The sequence below is a fragment of the Anopheles funestus genome, chromosome 3RL (genome assembly GCF_943734845.2).
Source record: "Anopheles funestus chromosome 3RL, idAnoFuneDA-416_04, whole genome shotgun sequence".
Classification (NCBI taxonomy): Eukaryota; Metazoa; Arthropoda; class Insecta; order Diptera; family Culicidae; genus Anopheles; species Anopheles funestus.
Genome location: NC_064599.1, coordinates 32,618,086 through 32,635,681, shown reverse-complemented (window position 1 = coordinate 32,635,681; position 17,596 = coordinate 32,618,086). Strand labels below are relative to the sequence as shown.

The 17,596-nt window shown below is 41.7% G+C and overlaps 5 protein-coding genes across 6 annotated transcripts; 1 reads left to right on the top strand and 4 right to left on the bottom strand.

Moving 5' to 3' along the window:
* Positions 1-57: 57 nt before the first annotated feature.
* LOC125771003 (uncharacterized) lies at positions 58-1,297 on the bottom strand. Its single transcript, XM_049441176.1, has 2 exons — positions 1,008-1,297; positions 58-925 (listed from the first exon to the last, which is right to left on the bottom strand). The coding sequence occupies exons 1-2, from the start codon at positions 1,017-1,019 to the stop codon at positions 146-148; spliced, it is 792 nt and encodes a 263-aa protein (XP_049297133.1). The 5' UTR covers positions 1,020-1,297; the 3' UTR covers positions 58-145.
* Positions 1,298-3,445: 2,148 nt separating this feature from the next.
* Positions 3,446-4,366, bottom strand: LOC125771020 (activating signal cointegrator 1 complex subunit 2 homolog). Its single transcript, XM_049441197.1, has 2 exons — positions 4,239-4,366; positions 3,446-4,156 (listed from the first exon to the last, which is right to left on the bottom strand). The coding sequence occupies exons 1-2, from the start codon at positions 4,248-4,250 to the stop codon at positions 3,563-3,565; spliced, it is 606 nt and encodes a 201-aa protein (XP_049297154.1). The 5' UTR covers positions 4,251-4,366; the 3' UTR covers positions 3,446-3,562.
* A 1,189-nt stretch (positions 4,367-5,555) lies between these two features.
* On the bottom strand, positions 5,556-6,293 carry LOC125771026 (selenoprotein F). Its single transcript, XM_049441207.1, has 3 exons — positions 6,177-6,293; positions 5,996-6,105; positions 5,556-5,933 (listed from the first exon to the last, which is right to left on the bottom strand). The coding sequence occupies exons 1-3, from the start codon at positions 6,222-6,224 to the stop codon at positions 5,600-5,602; spliced, it is 492 nt and encodes a 163-aa protein (XP_049297164.1). The 5' UTR covers positions 6,225-6,293; the 3' UTR covers positions 5,556-5,599.
* A 68-nt stretch (positions 6,294-6,361) lies between these two features.
* LOC125771014 (39S ribosomal protein L16, mitochondrial-like) lies at positions 6,362-17,558 on the top strand. Of its 2 annotated transcripts, none has more exons than XM_049441189.1 (4): positions 6,362-6,503; positions 6,568-6,704; positions 16,961-17,189; positions 17,254-17,558. In XM_049441189.1, the coding sequence occupies exons 1-4, from the start codon at positions 6,409-6,411 to the stop codon at positions 17,477-17,479; spliced, it is 687 nt and encodes a 228-aa protein (XP_049297146.1). In that variant the 5' UTR covers positions 6,362-6,408; the 3' UTR covers positions 17,480-17,558. The 2 variants fall into 2 exon arrangements, with proteins under 2 accessions (XP_049297146.1, XP_049297145.1); XM_049441188.1 differs by lacking the exons at positions 6,362-6,503; positions 16,961-17,189; positions 17,254-17,558 and adding exons at positions 6,962-7,160; positions 7,228-7,302; positions 7,369-8,026 and having other exon boundaries at positions 6,595-6,704.
* LOC125771041 (leukocyte receptor cluster member 1 homolog) lies at positions 8,027-16,648 on the bottom strand. Its single transcript, XM_049441228.1, has 3 exons — positions 16,546-16,648; positions 15,656-16,454; positions 8,027-8,269 (listed from the first exon to the last, which is right to left on the bottom strand). The coding sequence occupies exons 1-3, from the start codon at positions 16,566-16,568 to the stop codon at positions 8,051-8,053; spliced, it is 1,041 nt and encodes a 346-aa protein (XP_049297185.1). The 5' UTR covers positions 16,569-16,648; the 3' UTR covers positions 8,027-8,050.
* Positions 17,559-17,596: the final 38 nt, after the last annotated feature.

The following is a 17,596-nucleotide window of genomic DNA, read 5'->3' as shown; positions in this document are numbered from 1 at the left end:
GAAGTTGTATTTTTGGTTTTAATTTTTGTGTAAAATTGAAAGAACGTGCTATCGTAATTAAGAGTTTAAGCTTTTTATTCGAACATACGTAAAACAAAAATAACAGAACAAAAGATTAAAAACAATGCGCGCAGTGTACATCAGATTAGGCACCCTGCTGTCGGATTACCGGGTGTGTCTGTTGATGTGCCTTTGTTTGCTCAGTTCCTTCTGCCTTTGGTGGAACTTCTTCCTCTGAAGATTCTTTCGATTCCTTAGATTCCTTCGATTCGTTAGATTTTTCTTTTTTGTGCTGTTCAGGGGCACCCGAACCGGCTGCCTTTTCCGGTTGGTTCAGATTTTTCAATATTTGATCCACCGGAACAGGCCGTACGTAATGGGGTCCTTCTGCATCATCGTTACTGCTGGGGGCGACCGTCGTCGTACGTTTTGTAGGGGTCGTACTAACACTGCTGGCAGGAATGGCAGTCACTTCGACTTCACGCTTTGAGCGCGTCGTACCGATTGGAGTTTTCACCGAAACTGGGCTGGAAGTTGTACTGCTTGCGGTAGTGCTGCTTGGCTGCTCGGTCGTAGTAGATGGCTGATTGCGACGGAAAGCGGGTTGCTTCGTGGAGGTCGTCACATCCGTATCCAATTCTACCGATCGTTTCGGATTGTTCTTAGTCGACTGTTCCGTGGTAGAGGTGCTTGTTGTGGTTTCATCTTTTGTCGCTACTTCAACGCTAAGTTTCACCCCAGATGCAGGGACTTTTTGGATGTGACTCTCGGTAGTAGATGAAGATGGGCTGGCCGCTTCCTTCAGTTCGGTTGGTTTCGGGTCGCTGGCAACATCGGGATTTATAGGTGAAGGGCGTGATAGTTTAGGATGCTCTTCCACTGGCAAGGCTAAGCAACTAACGGCCAACAGCGCAAACACACAAACCTGAAAGCGAATTGAAAGTAAGCAGATTTTGTTTAATAATTTATGTTACAAAAAGAAAATTACTTCAAAAACTTTTACTTACAAATTTAATCATTTTCCTTTCTAGCACAATAGCGCCACAATGCACGAATAGCAAGTAATAAGTGATCGTCGAATCTGAGCAAAGGTTCGCTTTTATATGCTGAATGTGAATTTTTTACGCATCCATTTGTCGGCGCGCCATTCGCACCTCTGCACCGTACGCGCAGGTTGGTTGATGACACTGGAGCAATAGAAGTAGAAGAATTACCCTGGATTGATATGTACTTAACTAATTCGCATCCATCGTCGATCGTCACGCCGACGTACGGCGAACACAGCTTCACGCCAGCACCACCCGATGGCAGATAAGTGAAAGAGTAAAACACGGCCGATTATCACTTCCCCGGAGGGGGGGCATTGTGGTAAACGATGAGTAAGTCCCGATGAGCCTCAATGTCGATTGTTTTGTTGTGTTTCAGCTGCTGGAGGTCACAATGCCGGTTCGTGCTGTACGATTTCGTATGAAGTCGGGGGGTTTTTTTTGGCAACAAAACACACTTTGACATACTTTATCGTTATGTAATGTTGGGGTTTTTTTTATAACGACACAACCAATGCTTCTGTGCCGTTGTATGTTGCCAAAAGTTATTGCTTCATACTTGCAAATATTGGAAATTTGCATTTAATGTAATGCTTTCTTTCTGTGTTGTAAGCACGTTAACCTATCTATTATTACACCTTCGAACAGCAATACAAAATGTCTAATGGCAGGCTTATGTTTATTCAGAAGATATATAATGATATTTTAAGTAAGCAAGAAAGTCTATAAACGAGTGCAAAGAACCTATTTTTGAATCTTAGTGCTGAGTCTTACACATTTAATGCCCTAAACCTCATAATCTATCGAAGTTAACAATGCGAATAGAAACGTTCGTCGTTTTCCATGCGTTGAAATCTTCGTACATTTTTGTAAAGTTCTTCAAAAATGAGGTATTTTGTCTTTTTCCATACTGTGATATTGTTTTAGTAGAGGTGATAACACTATTCTCCATCTATCGTTCGTAGATGAATAGAGAAGAGAATATTCTAGTATTTCGCACAGCGATCCTATTTCTTTCATATTTCATATCAACTAATGATCGTTAGTATTAACTTCCTATCGAGCGTAGCAAGATATAGAGAACAAAATAGTTCATTTATTTTTTACGCACCTTAACTACAGGGAAAAAACCTTTCAAAATTCTGATAAATCGATGCAAGGATCATCGATTAGTTTAACGAAAGCGAAACGGCTAAACGGGAGTCAAGCAAATGCATTAAAGGATATGTTTTGAAATAGCGAGAGAAGACGTTTTAGTTGGGGAGGCGTTACGCCAGACACTTTTTGTTTGATATTACCGATTTTGTATTTTAATATGTTCCCACTTCTGGAACAGAAGTTCCAGTGTCGAACAGAAGTCTAATTCAGTTCGCTCCACAGTAGATAAGGTGCAGACGTGAGACCTGTTATGTCTTTCATTAAGAAGATCAGCGTAGAGGACCTTCATATCATGTTCTGGAAGAAGCTTCTTAACAGGGTGCTAATCTCTCTCTCTCTCTCTATATATATATATATATATATATATATATATATATATATATATATATATATATATATATATATATCTCTCTCTATCTCTTGTTGGCTTTAAACGACCCCTAAGGTCACGCTGGCCATTTCTGGCTTACTAGACTTTTTACCGCCGGACATCAAGCGCATCGGCAGGGTTCGGATCAGGTCGAGGAGTGGTTTAGTTAGGGTCCCATCGGCTGCCGGGTCCGCTTCACGGGCCCAGCGTCACGATGAATTCCACATAACCCATCTCGGAGGGATTGGTTTGTAGCCGCAAGCCGCCCTTCGAGGTGGTTACCTTTTGAAGGTTCCCTCCCCGTTAACAAAAAAAAAAAGACTTTTTACCGCGTAGCCGGATAGTTAGTACTTGATACGGGGAGACGGTCCGGATGGGATTTGATCCCCGGCCCTGCCGGGTATCATATACACCACCGGGCCGCCCAAAGCACCGGGTTGTCCATCTAAAAATAGGAAATAATTTCTTTCGGTAAAGACTTGAAATCTTCGCCAATATAAGTCTGAAAGTAGCCTCCTTCACCAAAAACTATCAGGCGAAAGTCGGGAGATCACAGTGTTCACATGGACTGGATAAACGTTTTTTTTTTTGAGACCTCCAACGCATACGAAAAATCCGAAGGATATGAAAGAATAATCTCCTAATCAGAACACGAAAATACTGAGACAAATGCAATATTTATTATGTCGTCAACAGACAGGTGTATGCCTTCTGGTGTCCGAAATTATGAAACAGGTCTTTCGCGGTTTGATTTTGCCGCGACGTACGGAGACTTCAACGCCTGGAGACTAGGGAACGTTTCTTTCAACGTCATCCATCATACACTCGATCACTCGATCGACCGAAGAAGAGACGATCAACTCTACAACTGTTTTATGAAATTGCAACTGCTAAGTGTTTATTTTTTGGCGAAAAAGAAAACACACCATTTTAATAAAAAAACGATAATTAAATTATCGGCCAACATTTCGTATTCCTTTCAGCGAATTTACAACTTCTTCGACGGGTTAGCTGTGGTCGAGGAGGAACCTTGTTGGTTCGCGGCAGCCGGAGCCTTAGCATTTGTAGCCGACTGTGCAGTGTTAGAGGGTTGGTCACGGTTCAGCTTGGCGGCGGTAGGACGTGGGGGTGATTGAGATTTTCTCTGCTGGCTGTAAGTAGCAGCCTTTGGTGGAGCGTTTGTGGAGGGACGGGCAGCAGGCTGAGCAGCTACGGTATCACGCTTGGTTTTCGGTGCCTGACCGATGACGGCCGGCAGAACCGACGGTTGTTTCGGATCTACGGTTACCTTCGGTGCACCGGTGGTCGATTGTCCGTCAGCATTATCCTTTGGCGTCTCTCGCTTATGTTTGTAGGCGGACGGCTGTGGTTGCTGATTCTGCTTCAGTGGGTGTTGCTGGGAAGCTGGACCCTGGTGGTACTGTTCGTGAGGCTTCTGTTGCTTCAGCTGATGCTGTTGCTGCTGCTGCTGCTGCTGCTGACCGTGACTCTCATGCTGCTTGGCGTCCTGGTGCGTATTAGAAGGACCCTTCCTGTCTTCGGCTGCAACCAATACGATTGCGGCACAGAGTAGCAGAATCATCTGAAGGTAAAAGAAATTAATGCTTCATTCGATATTCGAACCTTCAACCCGAAAACTTTGGCTATCCATGTGGCGAACTTACGGAAGTCTTCATTGTTTCTCGTTTGATGGATTAAGCGCGAGTGTTGTACTTATCACAGGCGCGTTAGGATATTTATACACGCGAATCGATGCAAATGGCACAAAACAGTAATTTCTAGTATTAAAACTGGTTCTTCCTTGAGACACGATCATCTGTCCGTATAACACTTAATCATGCGCGAACGGCGCGCACACACTCACAAAAACACCCAGCTCGATTTGAGATTAGAGACGAATTAAGAGAGACACGATAATTGTTTAGGAACACATAAACAACACATTTTTAAACTTGGAGAAAACGCCACCCGCGTGCACAGCAAGTTGATGTGCTTTCAGCGTATGTCACACAATTCAATCGGCGGGTAACAGCAAACTTTAATTTGCAATATTGATTCAGTTGAAATGTTTAAACACTTAAAATTTCAAACAAGAAGTTCTGTTCAACTATTGATTTATGTGGTAATAAGGTTTTGTACTTATAAATGCTTTTCTCCTTGCTCTAAGAAAGGGTACAAATGTTCCGTTATCTTGGTTATATATCCGTTAAGCATAATACCGGTAACGATCGGTTTCGACCGGAATGTATGAAATGTGTTTTTCTACTACAAGTTAGTGGAACCATGGCCTTCATTGGATGGATTTAAAGTTTCATACATGACCTATTCGTTGTATGCATCTCCAGTGAGCATATCAGCAGCCCTTTTGTGGAGGATTGTTTACTATCACTTATATTTTATAAAGGTCCCTTATCAACCTTGAATAGTGTCAATCTTTTAACACTAGAAACGTAGATGTTTTTGGGCCTTGAACAACAATTATGTTTGTTCGCTGATGTATTGATTCCTTTACATTATACAAAAGTGGAAATAAATATGATTGGCTTGTTCCTATGTAGAACCATGAAATAATTGGCATTGGCATGAGTGCATTAATGCAAAAGGCAAATGTTGAATAAAACCATGACATAAAGAATATCTCTGAGTGCTTTCAAATGTTTGTGAATGGTCAAATGTGTCGTCAATATTGACAAAATTTAATGGTAATTGTTATGCGCCTGGTTCGACATTCTCACTGCTGTTCTCAGATTTGAAGATGCAATGCTCGAGGTTTTAATTTTCTTAAATAAATTGTAAAATAGCCCTATTGTAATTAAGCAAAAAGGTATTGAATTCTTCCGTCGTTTGACTCCAGATTCAATTACATGCACAGTTTGGGTCGAAAAGGATTCAACTACAAATGACTCAGTGGGCCATTAGGAACAAAATGTTATGAAAAAGCATACGGATCATGTGTTTAACAAATTGTATGGAACAGTATCTCCTTAGCTTAACAATTTTTTATTTATATCGGACGCGCTTATTATCAAACACGATTCGTTTTTAGATAATCGTCGTCTTCAACCTTTGCCAATCGCGTCTCGAAAAACTCCTGCACTGTGTCAGTGTTCCATTTCGTGATGGAGAGCGTCTCCTTGACATTGCCTTGTTCATCCATCAGCTTCACGATCGGATCCAACCCACGCACGTACTTAATGGTTAGGTTAGGAAACTTTGCCGGTCGATCGCTTTTAATAAATGCCTGTATCTGGGGGTACGCTCCAAACTTGCACGTACACACCTCTAGCACCGCAGACGGGTATACCTTTAGCTTCGTATCACTGGCCGTGTCCTTTTGGCAGCATTCTAGGCAATGTTCCCTGCAATAAGAAATGTTTTTAAAACCATGCTACTCTCATGCGAAAGGGACACGTTCACCTACTTCAGTTCAATCAGTCCATAATCGCTCAAGCTGCTGCATGATGAACAAAACAATTGCGATTTGATAAGGCCCAATTCCCGGCAATCTTCGGCTGAGAACTCTGCGGTGATCTAAAACGAAAAGGGATAACAGATTGGACGTGCACATTCGATATTCGATTCTTTCGTATGAATGTTCTTACCACAGTCAGCAAGGACAACAAGAACCACGTAATTGTACAGAATCTCATTGTGTTGGTAATGTTTTACTTTCCAGCCTCGCAAGTGATGATGCTACGCGTACGCAATATTTGAATTGTTTACATATTTTTGACAGCAAACATTTGATTGCGCAAAAATGTCACCGATGACAATCGGTATGCGTAAATAAAAATAATTTGGTGTACCATTGCGATTCACCGGAACAGCAACAAAATGATTGTGCAGCATTTAATACACCATTTACGAAACAAAGTGCATCCTATTCTTTCGGCAAGCAAACAACCTGCGCTAATATCATCACCAATTATGTAAGTTATGGTACACAAGCACATAAAAGTGGTTTTCATTGAAACTTTCCCGCTTTCTTTACAGACGACGAATGCTGTCCACTTCTTCGGTAGTATGCCGGAAAGCTGTGATAAAGCGAGAAGAATTCTTCCTGAAGAAAGATAACATACCCGCTGGATTCAATATTATATATCGTGCTCCTATGCAACATTATCTTTCCGGTAGGTAAACTTCAAGGCATTCGATTGACCACCTTCCACCGAAAAGAGCGTAATTATTTAAACAAAATATTCATAACATGTTCGTGCCGTGAGATCGTGTGTTGTATCGTGGTGAAAACTAGAATATTTCATATCATAAAGAGTTCTTATTATTGTAAATTTCGATACAATTTAGAAATCTGAATAGAAAATCAAGTGCGGTCCGATGTAAACAAATCTGTTTTGTACATGTTTGGCACCACTGTATAAATTGACAGATCGGCTGTGCACGTGTGGAAACCTGGTGGTGGGGATTGAAACTACGATTGACAGCAATTCTTGATCAAAACACGGCAAAATCCCGCGGGTGTTTACGCAATTTTGTATAGCTTTTAGGTGTATAATAATTATAGTTGCCCCTAAAAATAATACCAAAAATGTTGGCCAGTTGTGAAAAGCTGCGACCATTGCTGTCGGGTATGTGAAGACACTGAACTTGTTCAATTCCGTCACGCTTCATCACAAAACTTTACTTTTTTGGCAGGCTTGTTGTTGCACGGTCAGTTTGGCCAACAAATTGCCGGCATGAAGTTTTTTGCCCCACCGATAAAATATGACAGTGAGTAGCTATGTCCCCGCTGCACCCGGGAAACGTTTTTGACTTTCGCACATTCTTTTGCCACAGATATTACGATCCCCGAGAAGCCTAAGCTTCGCTTTATGGAAAAAGTTCCTCAGCTGCCCAGCAATCTTCGTGCGCCCAAGATGCAGAAGAAGCTGAAATGGATGCGCGGTCCTGAGTTGGTACACAATTCACTCGTACACAAGCAGTATGGCATAGTTGCTACCGGCGGTGGTCGGTTACGGTGGGGCCACTTTGAAATGTTGCGACTTACGATCGGTCGCAAGATGGATACGAGCCGCATGTTTGCGATCTGGCGTGTCGAGGCACCGTGGCAACCGGTAACCAAGCAAGGCCAGGGACAGCGTATGGGCGGTGGTAAAGGTGCCATCGATCACTACGTTACACCAGTGAAGAGTGGTCGAGTGATAGTGGAATTGGCGGGAAAGATGGAGTTCGTAGAAGCAAAGCAAATTCTTGATATCGTTTGCCCTAAGCTGCCGTTCAAGGCGATGGTAGTTTCACACGAAATGTTGCAAGACATGAAAGCAGAAGAAGAACGATTGGTGCGAGAAAATCTGAACCCGTGGGATTTTAAGTACATCATCCAGAACAATCTCGGGGGCTGTCATCGATGGTTGTCTCCCGTGGATCACAAGTGGTTTGGAAAGTATCTGTAAATGGGCTGGAAACAACGAATAAATCGTAATTCGAGTAGTAATACGGTTTTGTTTGGTGTCCAGATTTATTCGTAATTTTGTTTAGCAAGTTCTGGATTGAATTGTGAATTGTATTTCTGACGAGGTACTGCGGGTTGGGGCGTTTCTTTGCGCTTTGGTGCTGGTTCCGGATCGCCGCGTAATTTCGCCAGCATCTTTTCCGTCCTTTCCTTCTCTTCCCGTTCTCGTGCGATTCGTTGCTTTCGCATTTGCTCCAGTTGGGCCTTCTTAGCCTTTAACACTTCGTCGTCCATGTCGTGACTTCCACCCATTTCTTTCACTGTCCTGACCATTTTCAGCAAGACAAATTCAAATTTTAGAATCTTTCTTTTTTTTATTATTTTTGACACGATCCGTCCACTTACACGTCCGTCCAAAAACTGACTGTCCTTTCGCTAAACTTACTCATCGTCGCTCGATCCTCTCTCCTGAAGGATCTTTTTCGTTTTCTCACTCAGGATTTCCAGATCCTCTCTTGTGCAGCTTCTCTCACGTGTTGACAGCTAATCCTCTCGCCCATGATGAATTTTCAATTTTTTCTCTTTCTTACTCTCCAGATTTCTTAATTTCTCTACCATATTTTATTCTATTCTCTACATTCACCCCTACCCCTACTCTATTGAAAAATTTGATATAGGAACATATCCTTTAGCTTTTCCGGTTTCCTGACCACCCTTTTTGGTCTGTTTTCCGTAATACCGTCCCGCCTATCTTCGGAATGTTCTTCTGATTCTTGTTCGGAATCCTTTGGTGCTTCGGACCCAGAAGTTTCTGTCAGCTTTGTACTTGTATCCGAAGGAACTTGCTCTCGTTCTAACGCTTTCTTACAATCAACCACATTACGTGTATATTGTACTCCTCGCTCGTTCCGAACAACTACTTTCGCTCCTTGTCGACTTAATATAGTGTACTGATCCGTGGAAAAGGTTCCATCTGTTTTATGTTTTTTTGGAAATGAAAGGAAAACCTTATCTCCTACGGCTATATCGGATTCTTTTGCTCCTCGACGCGAGTCTGCGTATGTTTTGCTTACTAATTTACTAAATGTATCCTGCTCGCGCACGTCTGACCTGTCCATCTCGTTTGCCAACTTAGTTTCCCACAGACTAGGAAAGAATCCACGATAACGCCATCCCACTAAAAGCTCAAAAGGAGTTATGTTAAGTCTGGAGTGTGGCTTCATTGTGTTATGCATATGTACGTAAGCTTTTAGAGACTCCCTCCAATTTCTTTTTTCTTGCTTGGCACCGGCTAGCGCTTTTATAATGCCCTGGTTTTGTCTTTCGACGGCTCCATTGGACTGTGGATTCAGTGGGATCGATTTGTTAATTTTTACTCCTTTTTCCTCCCAGTACGTGATAAATTCAGCACTTTGGAATGGTGGACCGTTATCACTCTGTATTGTTAGTGGTAATCCCCATGTATAGAATATTCTATTTAGCGCCAAGGTAGTACTCTTTGCGTCTAGACAATTCATCTCGGTCACAACTAAATACCGTGAGTATGTATCTACTACTATCAAAAACTCTCCTGTTCCACAACCTGGTAACGATAAAAAATCTATCTGGAGTACCTGCCATGGTCCTTCAGGAAGTTTACGATTGATCAGAGGCACCGGTGGGTTTTTTTTAGAAATTACTAAACAGGTTGTACATTTTTTAACGAAGTTCTCCACTTCCTTGCTCATGTTAGGCCACCAAAAATACTCCCTCATAATGCGTTTCATAGCAGAAATCCCAATATGACCTTCATGAGCCTTCTCCAAGATTTTCATTCGTAATTCGGCAGGTGGGATAATTTTATCCTCCTTGAATACCATTGAACCTAACAATCGAATCGATTTAGACTCTGCCTCATATCTTCTAAGATTTTCTGGCCAAAATCCGGACTTAATGGCAATTCTTACGGTGGTAAGTTCCTCGTCATTTTCTGATGCTTGTTCGATATCTCTCCATGAAACGCTCAAGAGTCCCTCATCCAGATTATAAAGAAGGTGCTTATCATTATCCTCATCGAAAGGATCGTCTTCCTGAGTCTGGGCCAACAACCGCGAAAGAGCGTCTGCTACGTTCAAATGACCCGGAATGCGCTTCACAGAGAAGTCATAGGACTGCAATCTTAATGCCCAAGCTTCAGCTCTTGTAATTGCCCGCTTGCTTTGTCGATAACCCTCACCATAAATAAATTCGTTAGCTTCGGAATCCGTACGGATGACGAACAACTTACTTGTCAAATAAAAAGCAAATCGTTCTACTCCCCATACGATCGCCAGTGCCTCCCTCTGGGTTTGAGGGTATTTTTGCTCCGTTCGGGATAGCGCTTTTGAAGCGCAAGCAATTATACGTGGCTTTCCGTCCGTACTAAACTGAACCAAAACGGCTCCTAGGCCCACAGGAGATGCGTCTACATAAAGCTCGGTCTCGTCCTTGTAGTTGAAATAGCCTAATCTAGCAATTGGTCGTAAAGCCTCGTATTTAAGAAAGTTAAACTCCTTTTCCTCCAAATCTGACCAGTAAAAGGATTCAGATTTAGCTAGCTCGCGTAAGTGTTTTGTTTTGTCAGCCCGCATGTAAATAAATCTTTCTGAAAAATTAATGAAACCTAAAAAACTTTTCACTTCTTGTACGGACTCCGGACGACGAAAGTTATGAATTGCTTTCAATTTATCCTCCTCAACACAAAGACCCTTGTCTGACATAAGGAAGCCTACGAACTTAACTTTTTTCTTGCCAAAAATGCATTTGTTTGTATTAATACGCACGTTATGCGTTTTTAGCTGGTAAAGAACCGCTTTCAAATTTTTATCATGTGCTTCTTTCGTAGTACCGTGCACCAATATATCGTCTAAATAACATATCTGACCTTGGCATCCTGACAATATCTTTGTTTGTAATATTTCCTGGAATATGTCTGGAGCATTGCACAGTCCGAATGGGAGTCTTTTAAAACGATATGTAGCATTCCCTGCAAAAAAATTAGTCAAGTGCCGCGATTGTTCCGCAATTTCCACGTGGAAAAATGCGCTGGTTAGGTCGATAGTGGAAAACCATTTGGCACCATGAAGATCAGCGAGAATTTCCTCTAAAATTGGCATCCTAAATGGAGTACGTATGATGCACTTGTTAGGGCCTCTCAAATCTACTACCAGCCGGATATCGTCTTTGCCTTTTGGGACGACTAGCAAGGAAGAGCAAAAAGACCTATCCATTGAATCCGTGACAATCTCTATGATGCCTGTAGCTAGAAGGTCTTGAAGTCGCCGTTGAGTTTCCTCTCGGAACGGCAGAGGAATATTCGTAAAGATCCTACGAGATGGTGGTTTAGTAGTGTCATATGATAAGATTACTGGAGGGACATTAAATTTAGGAAATTCGTCTGTCGCTGTCACAGCGAGAATTTCGCCAGGAAATCTAATAGGATAATTTACATTGTCGACATCGCAATTGACGTTCACGGCAAGCCCTAACTGTAAAACGCTGTATCGGAGAGCTGTATCTCTTCCAAGGAGTGGTTTAGCACCTTTTATAACGTAAAATTTTTCATAAAAAAGCGGTCTGTAATCGGAAATGAATAACTCTGCCACAAAGGTTCCTGTCACTTTGATCTCGCCCGGACTGGCGTATGCACGAAGCGGTTTATCTGTACCACTTGAAATACAGTAGAGTTGCTTCCTTGAAGTTTCGTCGTTCCGCAATTTATCGAAAGTATCCTGATCCACCGTATTCACTTCCGCGCCGGAATCTATCAAAAATATCACGGATGTAGTGCCTGCAATACGGCCGAGGATACATCCTTCCTTGACTTCCAAATCGTGTAACCTATTAACGGCCAAAGGAGTCTGTTCGTCAACCTAAAATTAATCATCAAAGATATTAATTACCAATCACGAATTCGAAGTATTCCGAGTAATCAATAGTGACATAGCTTCTACTTCCATTTACAACTTAGAATTAATTATTTAGTTTCCTTGTATATTTCAGAATATTGGCGAATTCAAAATACCATGAAATACAATGTAATGGCCAGATCAAGTTGAACAATCACTTACGACGTTCATTTCGTCCTTTTCATCCTCTTCCTTTGTAACCGTTGCGATTTTCTTTGACGTTGCCGCTTTGACATTGTCATCGTCTCGGCCGATCCGTCGTTTTTGTGTACCGGGAGTCGGCATTTGTTGGCAAGCTCGTTCGATATGTCCCGTTTTCTTGCAGTTTCGGCAGACCTTACTTACTGCATAACACTTTGACGGTGCATGAAATCGGCTGGTACACCTCCAACAAGGATTAGAGCTATTTTCGACTCTCATGCCGCTTTGCCCATAATTGCTGCCTGGACCTCCAAAGTTTCTCCAGTTTGAACGACCTTGGTAACCGAAACTTCGTCCTCGCATTCCTGCAGAAAAACCAGGCCCGATTCTTTCGCGTGTAACCGCAGCTACTGTAACTTCCGTTGCTGGTTGATGCGTCTTTTTGAAAATTTCTTCATTGGTTTTATCCACCTCGTACCCCCGAATCTTTGCCACCAACGCCGCAAGAGTACCTCCTTTGCGCAGAATTTTGCGGCCAGCCTCGCGGACTTTGATGTTGAGTGCGTGTAATTGTATAACTTCTGTCACACTTTCTGTGAGTTTATTCTCGTCGAAATCGCACAGTTTAGCTGTTGCTATTACTCTCTTCAGATATTTTAAGTCTGATTCCTCCGCATCTTGAGTAAGTGATCTGAATTTTTGCCGTTGTATTAGACGGTATTCTCGGGACCCAAAGAAACCTTTCAAACGTTGCATTGCGTTTGAGTACGGAGCGATTGATACATCTGGAGATGATTGTTTTGGTGTTTCTTCGAGAACTTCTAAGAGTTTTGGTCCTGCCTTCACTTTAAAGACATTGTTTTTGGTGAATTCGTCTGTAATCCCGGCAAGGTCCATGGATGCCTCTAACAATTCCTTCCAATCTTCGAAAGATTTTCGATCGATTTCCTCCATTTTATCATTTGGTTTACAGACTGGGATGTTAATTGAAACCGCTGATAACGAATTCATGGATGTAGCTAGGATAGAATTATCTCGACCCTGTATATCGATTGCTGTCGAATGCATCGGTGCTGGATCAAAAATTTCTTCAAACGGCTTGATCGTACGACTTTGCTTCCCATTACTCCTCATTTTCTTCAGCCTAGCGGCCAGCAAGGCATTACGTTTCCTTTCTGCCTCAAGAGCCTTCCATAATTTGAGCACTTTCTTAGGCTTCCTGAAAAAAAAACATTAATTAACATACGGAATAATAAATCATTTGTTCAAGACTTTAATCGATCAAGCGTATAGTCATCCCAGAGGAGTGTCTATATCTGTACTTTTTCTTACATGTAGCCCTCCCAGAGGCGTCCATGTATTAGATTTACTAATATTTAGCCTTCCCAGAGGCGTTTCTTTTTCTTTTATGAAGCCCTCCCAGAGGCGTGCATATATCTGTATTTTCCTTACATGTAGCCCTCCCAGAGGCGTCCATGTATTAGATTTACTAATATTTAGCCCTCCCAGAGGCGTTTTTTTTTCTTTTATGTAGCCCTCCCAGAGGCGTGCATATATCTGTATTTTTCTTACATGTAGCCCTCCCAGAGGCGTCCATGTATTAGATTTACTAATATTTAGCCCTCCCAGAGGCGTTTCTTTTCTTTTATGTAGCCCTCCCAGAGGCGTGCATATATACGTATTTTTCTTACATGTAGCCCTCCCAGAGGCGTCCATGTATTAGATTTACTAATATTTAGCCCTCCCAGAGGCGTTTCTTTTTTCTTTTATGTAGCCCTCCCAGAGGCGTGCATATATACGTATTTTTCTTACATGTAGCCCTCCCAGAGGCGTCCATGTATTAGATTTACAAATATTTAGCCCTCCCAGAGGCGTTTCTTTTCTTTTATGTAGCCCTCCCAGAGGCGTGCATATATCTGTATTTTTCTTACATGTAGCCCTCCCAGAGGCGTCCATGTATTAGATTTACTAATATTTAGCCCTCCCAGAGGCGTTTCTTTTCTTTTATGTAGCCCTCCCAGAGGCGTGCATATATACGTATTTTTCTTACATGTAGCCCTCCCAGAGGCGTCCATGTATTAGATTTACTAATATTTAGCCCTCCCAGAGGCGTTTCTTTTCTTTTATGTAGCCCTCCTAGAGGCGTGCATATATACGTATTTTTCTTACATGTAGCCCTCCCAGAGGCGTCCATGTATTAGATTTACTAATATTTAGCCCTCCCAGAGGCGTCAATATAGTGGATTTCCCATGTAGCCCTCCCAGAGGCGTCCATGTATTACATTTAGTACGAAATGTAGTCCTCCCAGAGGCGTTCATAAACTGTACAGTTTTTCTAATTTATTCACTTCACCATTCAATATTCTTCTCTACATATATTTTTGCATGTCGTTTTTTTTCTATTATTTTCGTTTAATTTGTGTCTTCAGATAGATATTCACGCTTTTTACTAGGTTTTTCAATTTTTTTTTAAGGCTCCCGAGCCACACAAAATACTTAATAAATGCTTCAGAATAATTCTTAAAAGAATCGCGCCTTATTGGTTCACGAACGAACGCGTTGGATCCAAGATTGGCAGACAAAGCATTTCATTGTTCTTAAAATCGCACTCGGCGGCCATACTAGTTCGCCTGAGTAAAGCATGCGATTCGTCCTATAAAGAAACTGTGTAAGTGCGCCGGTTTTCTGGATAACCGACCCATACTTTTAAACTATATGGTTAATGCAGTTATATTTCACTGTGCTTTTCTTTTCTTTAATATTATTATTATTATTATTTTTTTTTTTTAGGCTCCCGAGCCACACAAAATACTTAATAAATGCTTCAGAATAATTCTTAAAAGAATCGCGCCTTATTGGTTCACGAACGAACGCGTTGGCTCCAAGATTGGCAGACAAAGCACTTCATTGTTCTTAAAATCGCACTCGGCGGCCATACTAGTTCGCTGAGTAAAGCATGCGATTGGCCTATAAAGAAACTGTGTAAGTGCGCCGGATATCTGGTGACAATCTGAGCCACTTTGCGGTCACAAATCACGTGAAATGAAACCCACTGTGTAAATAATTCTAGCATTTAAAATCACTACGAAATAGATTTCACTTTCCTTCGTCATTCAAACATTTCTGGTATGCGTGCATCCGCGCTCGCGTATGCGATCTTCCAATTAATTCACTTGCAAATTAGCACCTTTTTCAGACCGAACAATCATCAAGGCACTTTATACTTACAATTTGGGAGCATGGTTTGCGCCATTGTCGTGACTTCCACCCATTTCTTTCACTGTCCTGACCATTTTCAGCAAGACAAATTCAAATTTTAGAATCTTTCTTTTTTTTATTATTTTTGACACGATCCGTCCACTTACACGTCCGTCCAAAAACTGACTGTCCTTTCGCTAAACTTACTCATCGTCGCTCGATCCTCTCTCCTGAAGGATCTTTTTCGTTTTCTCACTCAGGATTTCCAGATCCTCTCTTGTGCAGCTTCTCTCACGTGTTGACAGCTAATCCTCTCGCCCATGATGAATTTTCAATTTTTTCTCTTTCTTACTCTCCAGATTTCTTAATTTCTCTACCATATTTTATTCTATTCTCTACAGTCCATACTGTCCTCATCTTCGGAGCTGGATTTTTTATGCTTCTTTTTCTTGCGCTTCTCTTTCTTTCTCTTTTTATCGGAATGCTTCTTATGTTTCTTTTTGCTTCGCTTTGAATGACTTGTCTCCGAAGAACTCACACTTGCTTTTCGTTTCCGTGATTCTCTGCTGCTGCTTGTTTGTCCAATCAAAGATTCATACTTGGTTTTTGATTGATTTGTGATGCAATCTGTCTCAGCAGTATCTGTTTGATCAACTTCCACATGCTTGGAGGAAGTCGCTGCTGACGGTAGCGATGTAGTTGTACTCGGAAGATACCTCCGAATTACGTTCAAAGGATCATGATAGTTTTTCGTCTTCAAACCAACTTCTATCGGTTTACCGTGCTTATCGAGACTTTCGCTACGTGCCGGTGCTGTATCGTACCAGTCCCGTTTGCCTAGCGCTTCGTTCGTATCCTGGCCAAGGTAGGTAAGGTAGCCGATTTGTTTTTCGTACTTTTCCTGCTCTTCCTTCTTTTCTTTCTCATGCTCCACATTGGAACGTTTCACACCGTCGTGTTTCCCTTCCTCGAGTTCAGTGAAAAAGTTGACGTGTTCTTGCCGTTCAACTCGGACATCGGTTTCGATTTCGGTTTCGGTTGCTGTTGTCGTCTCTTGACCGCTGCGAGCCTTTTTTCGAAGCAAATTTATACGCGCTTCCTGGTCAGCTAATGCAACTCGACGCAAACGTTCCTTTTCTTCTTCTGCAGCTTTGGCCTCATCTCGCCGGACACGAGCTATGTTATCCTTGGTCCGCACGTGCCATCTAAAATAGAACAAAAATACAGTATGTTGTGAATATGTTGGATACAAATTGCACAAAATCAGTTAATAATATGAAGTTTAAGGCTTTGTACCTCTTTTTAGGGAGAATATTCATCGTGTAAAATTGCTTCTCACACGAAAACTGATGTACACTAGGTCTGTTTGTTTACAAAATAACAGAGAAATGTCAAATGCATTAAGCTACATTTGCACAACAGTCCCTGGTCAATTTTGATCGAATTCAAAAAAAATATTTTGAAACTGCGAGTTTAGTTTGCTTGTGGTCGATTTACAAAAAAACTAATTTAATCCGTGGAAAAACTACTACAAAACACGTTTTCTGAAGAAATGCACTTATGTAATACTTATTTCACTTTTAGCAATTTGACCAAATGCCTCCCTTACGCTAGACCGTTGTGCAGAGTGTCGGAAGATATGCGGAGAAGAAAGCTCACACATTAAATTTTTGAATTATTCCACTTTGTATTACGAATTTCCTCGTTTCAGCATGCAATATTGTAACATCGTTTAGTTTCCTGGCCATCAGCGGTATCAGTGCGTTTACCTTCCTCAAGGATTTCCACAACATTGTGGTTCCGTTCGAAATCGAGTTCGCAACGCTAACAGCCAACGAGACGGATTTGCTGTACTTTTTGGGATTTTTCCTTCTCGTGAATGTTGTCATTCGGATTATGGTGAATCGCTACCCGTTGAGAATATACCGGAATGGAAAACAGTACGTATTATATCGCATTTTTGTAACTCAAGCGTTCCAATTTATTTGCATTCTGCTTTTGCAGGTATCTTGCCGTATTCGAGGGTCAGCTGCCTATGGCTACTAAGCAGTTGAACTTTCAGCAGGGAGACGTCGTTCCGGTACCTCCAGGAGGCGTATTACCCTGGCAAGATTCGAGATACAAAATCAACGATAAGCAAGTTCTGCTGCTTGAAGATTATTTTCGTACACCGTCTGAAATTACCGCGATGATGATGCCCCAAACTTCAGACGATAAGTCAGATAATTAGTGCAGTTTATTAATTTGTAGTATTTTACAGAAAACAAGCTATCGAACTTCGAACAAAACTAGGAAACATGAAAAGAAAACGGCCTCCCTCGTCTGGATTATTGCATTGTTTGAATTG

Excerpts from the sequence above, each read along its gene's own strand:
- LOC125771041 (XM_049441228.1), bottom strand. The coding sequence starts at position 16,568 with ATGAATATTCTCCCTAAAAAGAG. Across the intron at positions 16,455-16,545 it reads AATATTCTCCCTAAAAAGAG|ATGGCACGTGCGGACCAAGG; the intron begins GTACAAAGCCTT and ends GTTCTATTTTAG. Across the intron at positions 8,270-15,655 it reads GCTCCGAAGATGAGGACAGT|GAAGTGTTAAAGGCTAAGAA; the intron begins ATGGACTGTAGA and ends GACATGGACGAC.
- LOC125771014 (XM_049441188.1), top strand. The coding sequence starts at position 7,121 with ATGTTGGCCAGTTGTGAAAAGCTGCGACCATTGCTGTCGG. Across the intron at positions 7,161-7,227 it reads GCTGCGACCATTGCTGTCGG|GCTTGTTGTTGCACGGTCAG; the intron begins GTATGTGAAGAC and ends CTTTTTTGGCAG. Across the intron at positions 7,303-7,368 it reads CCCACCGATAAAATATGACA|ATATTACGATCCCCGAGAAG; the intron begins GTGAGTAGCTAT and ends CTTTTGCCACAG.
- LOC125771026 (XM_049441207.1), bottom strand. The coding sequence starts at position 6,224 with ATGAGATTCTGTACAATTACGTGGTTCTTGTTGTCCTTGCTGACTGTG. Across the intron at positions 6,106-6,176 it reads TGTTGTCCTTGCTGACTGTG|ATCACCGCAGAGTTCTCAGC; the intron begins GTAAGAACATTC and ends TTTTCGTTTTAG. Across the intron at positions 5,934-5,995 it reads TATGGACTGATTGAACTGAA|GGAACATTGCCTAGAATGCT; the intron begins GTAGGTGAACGT and ends TTCTTATTGCAG.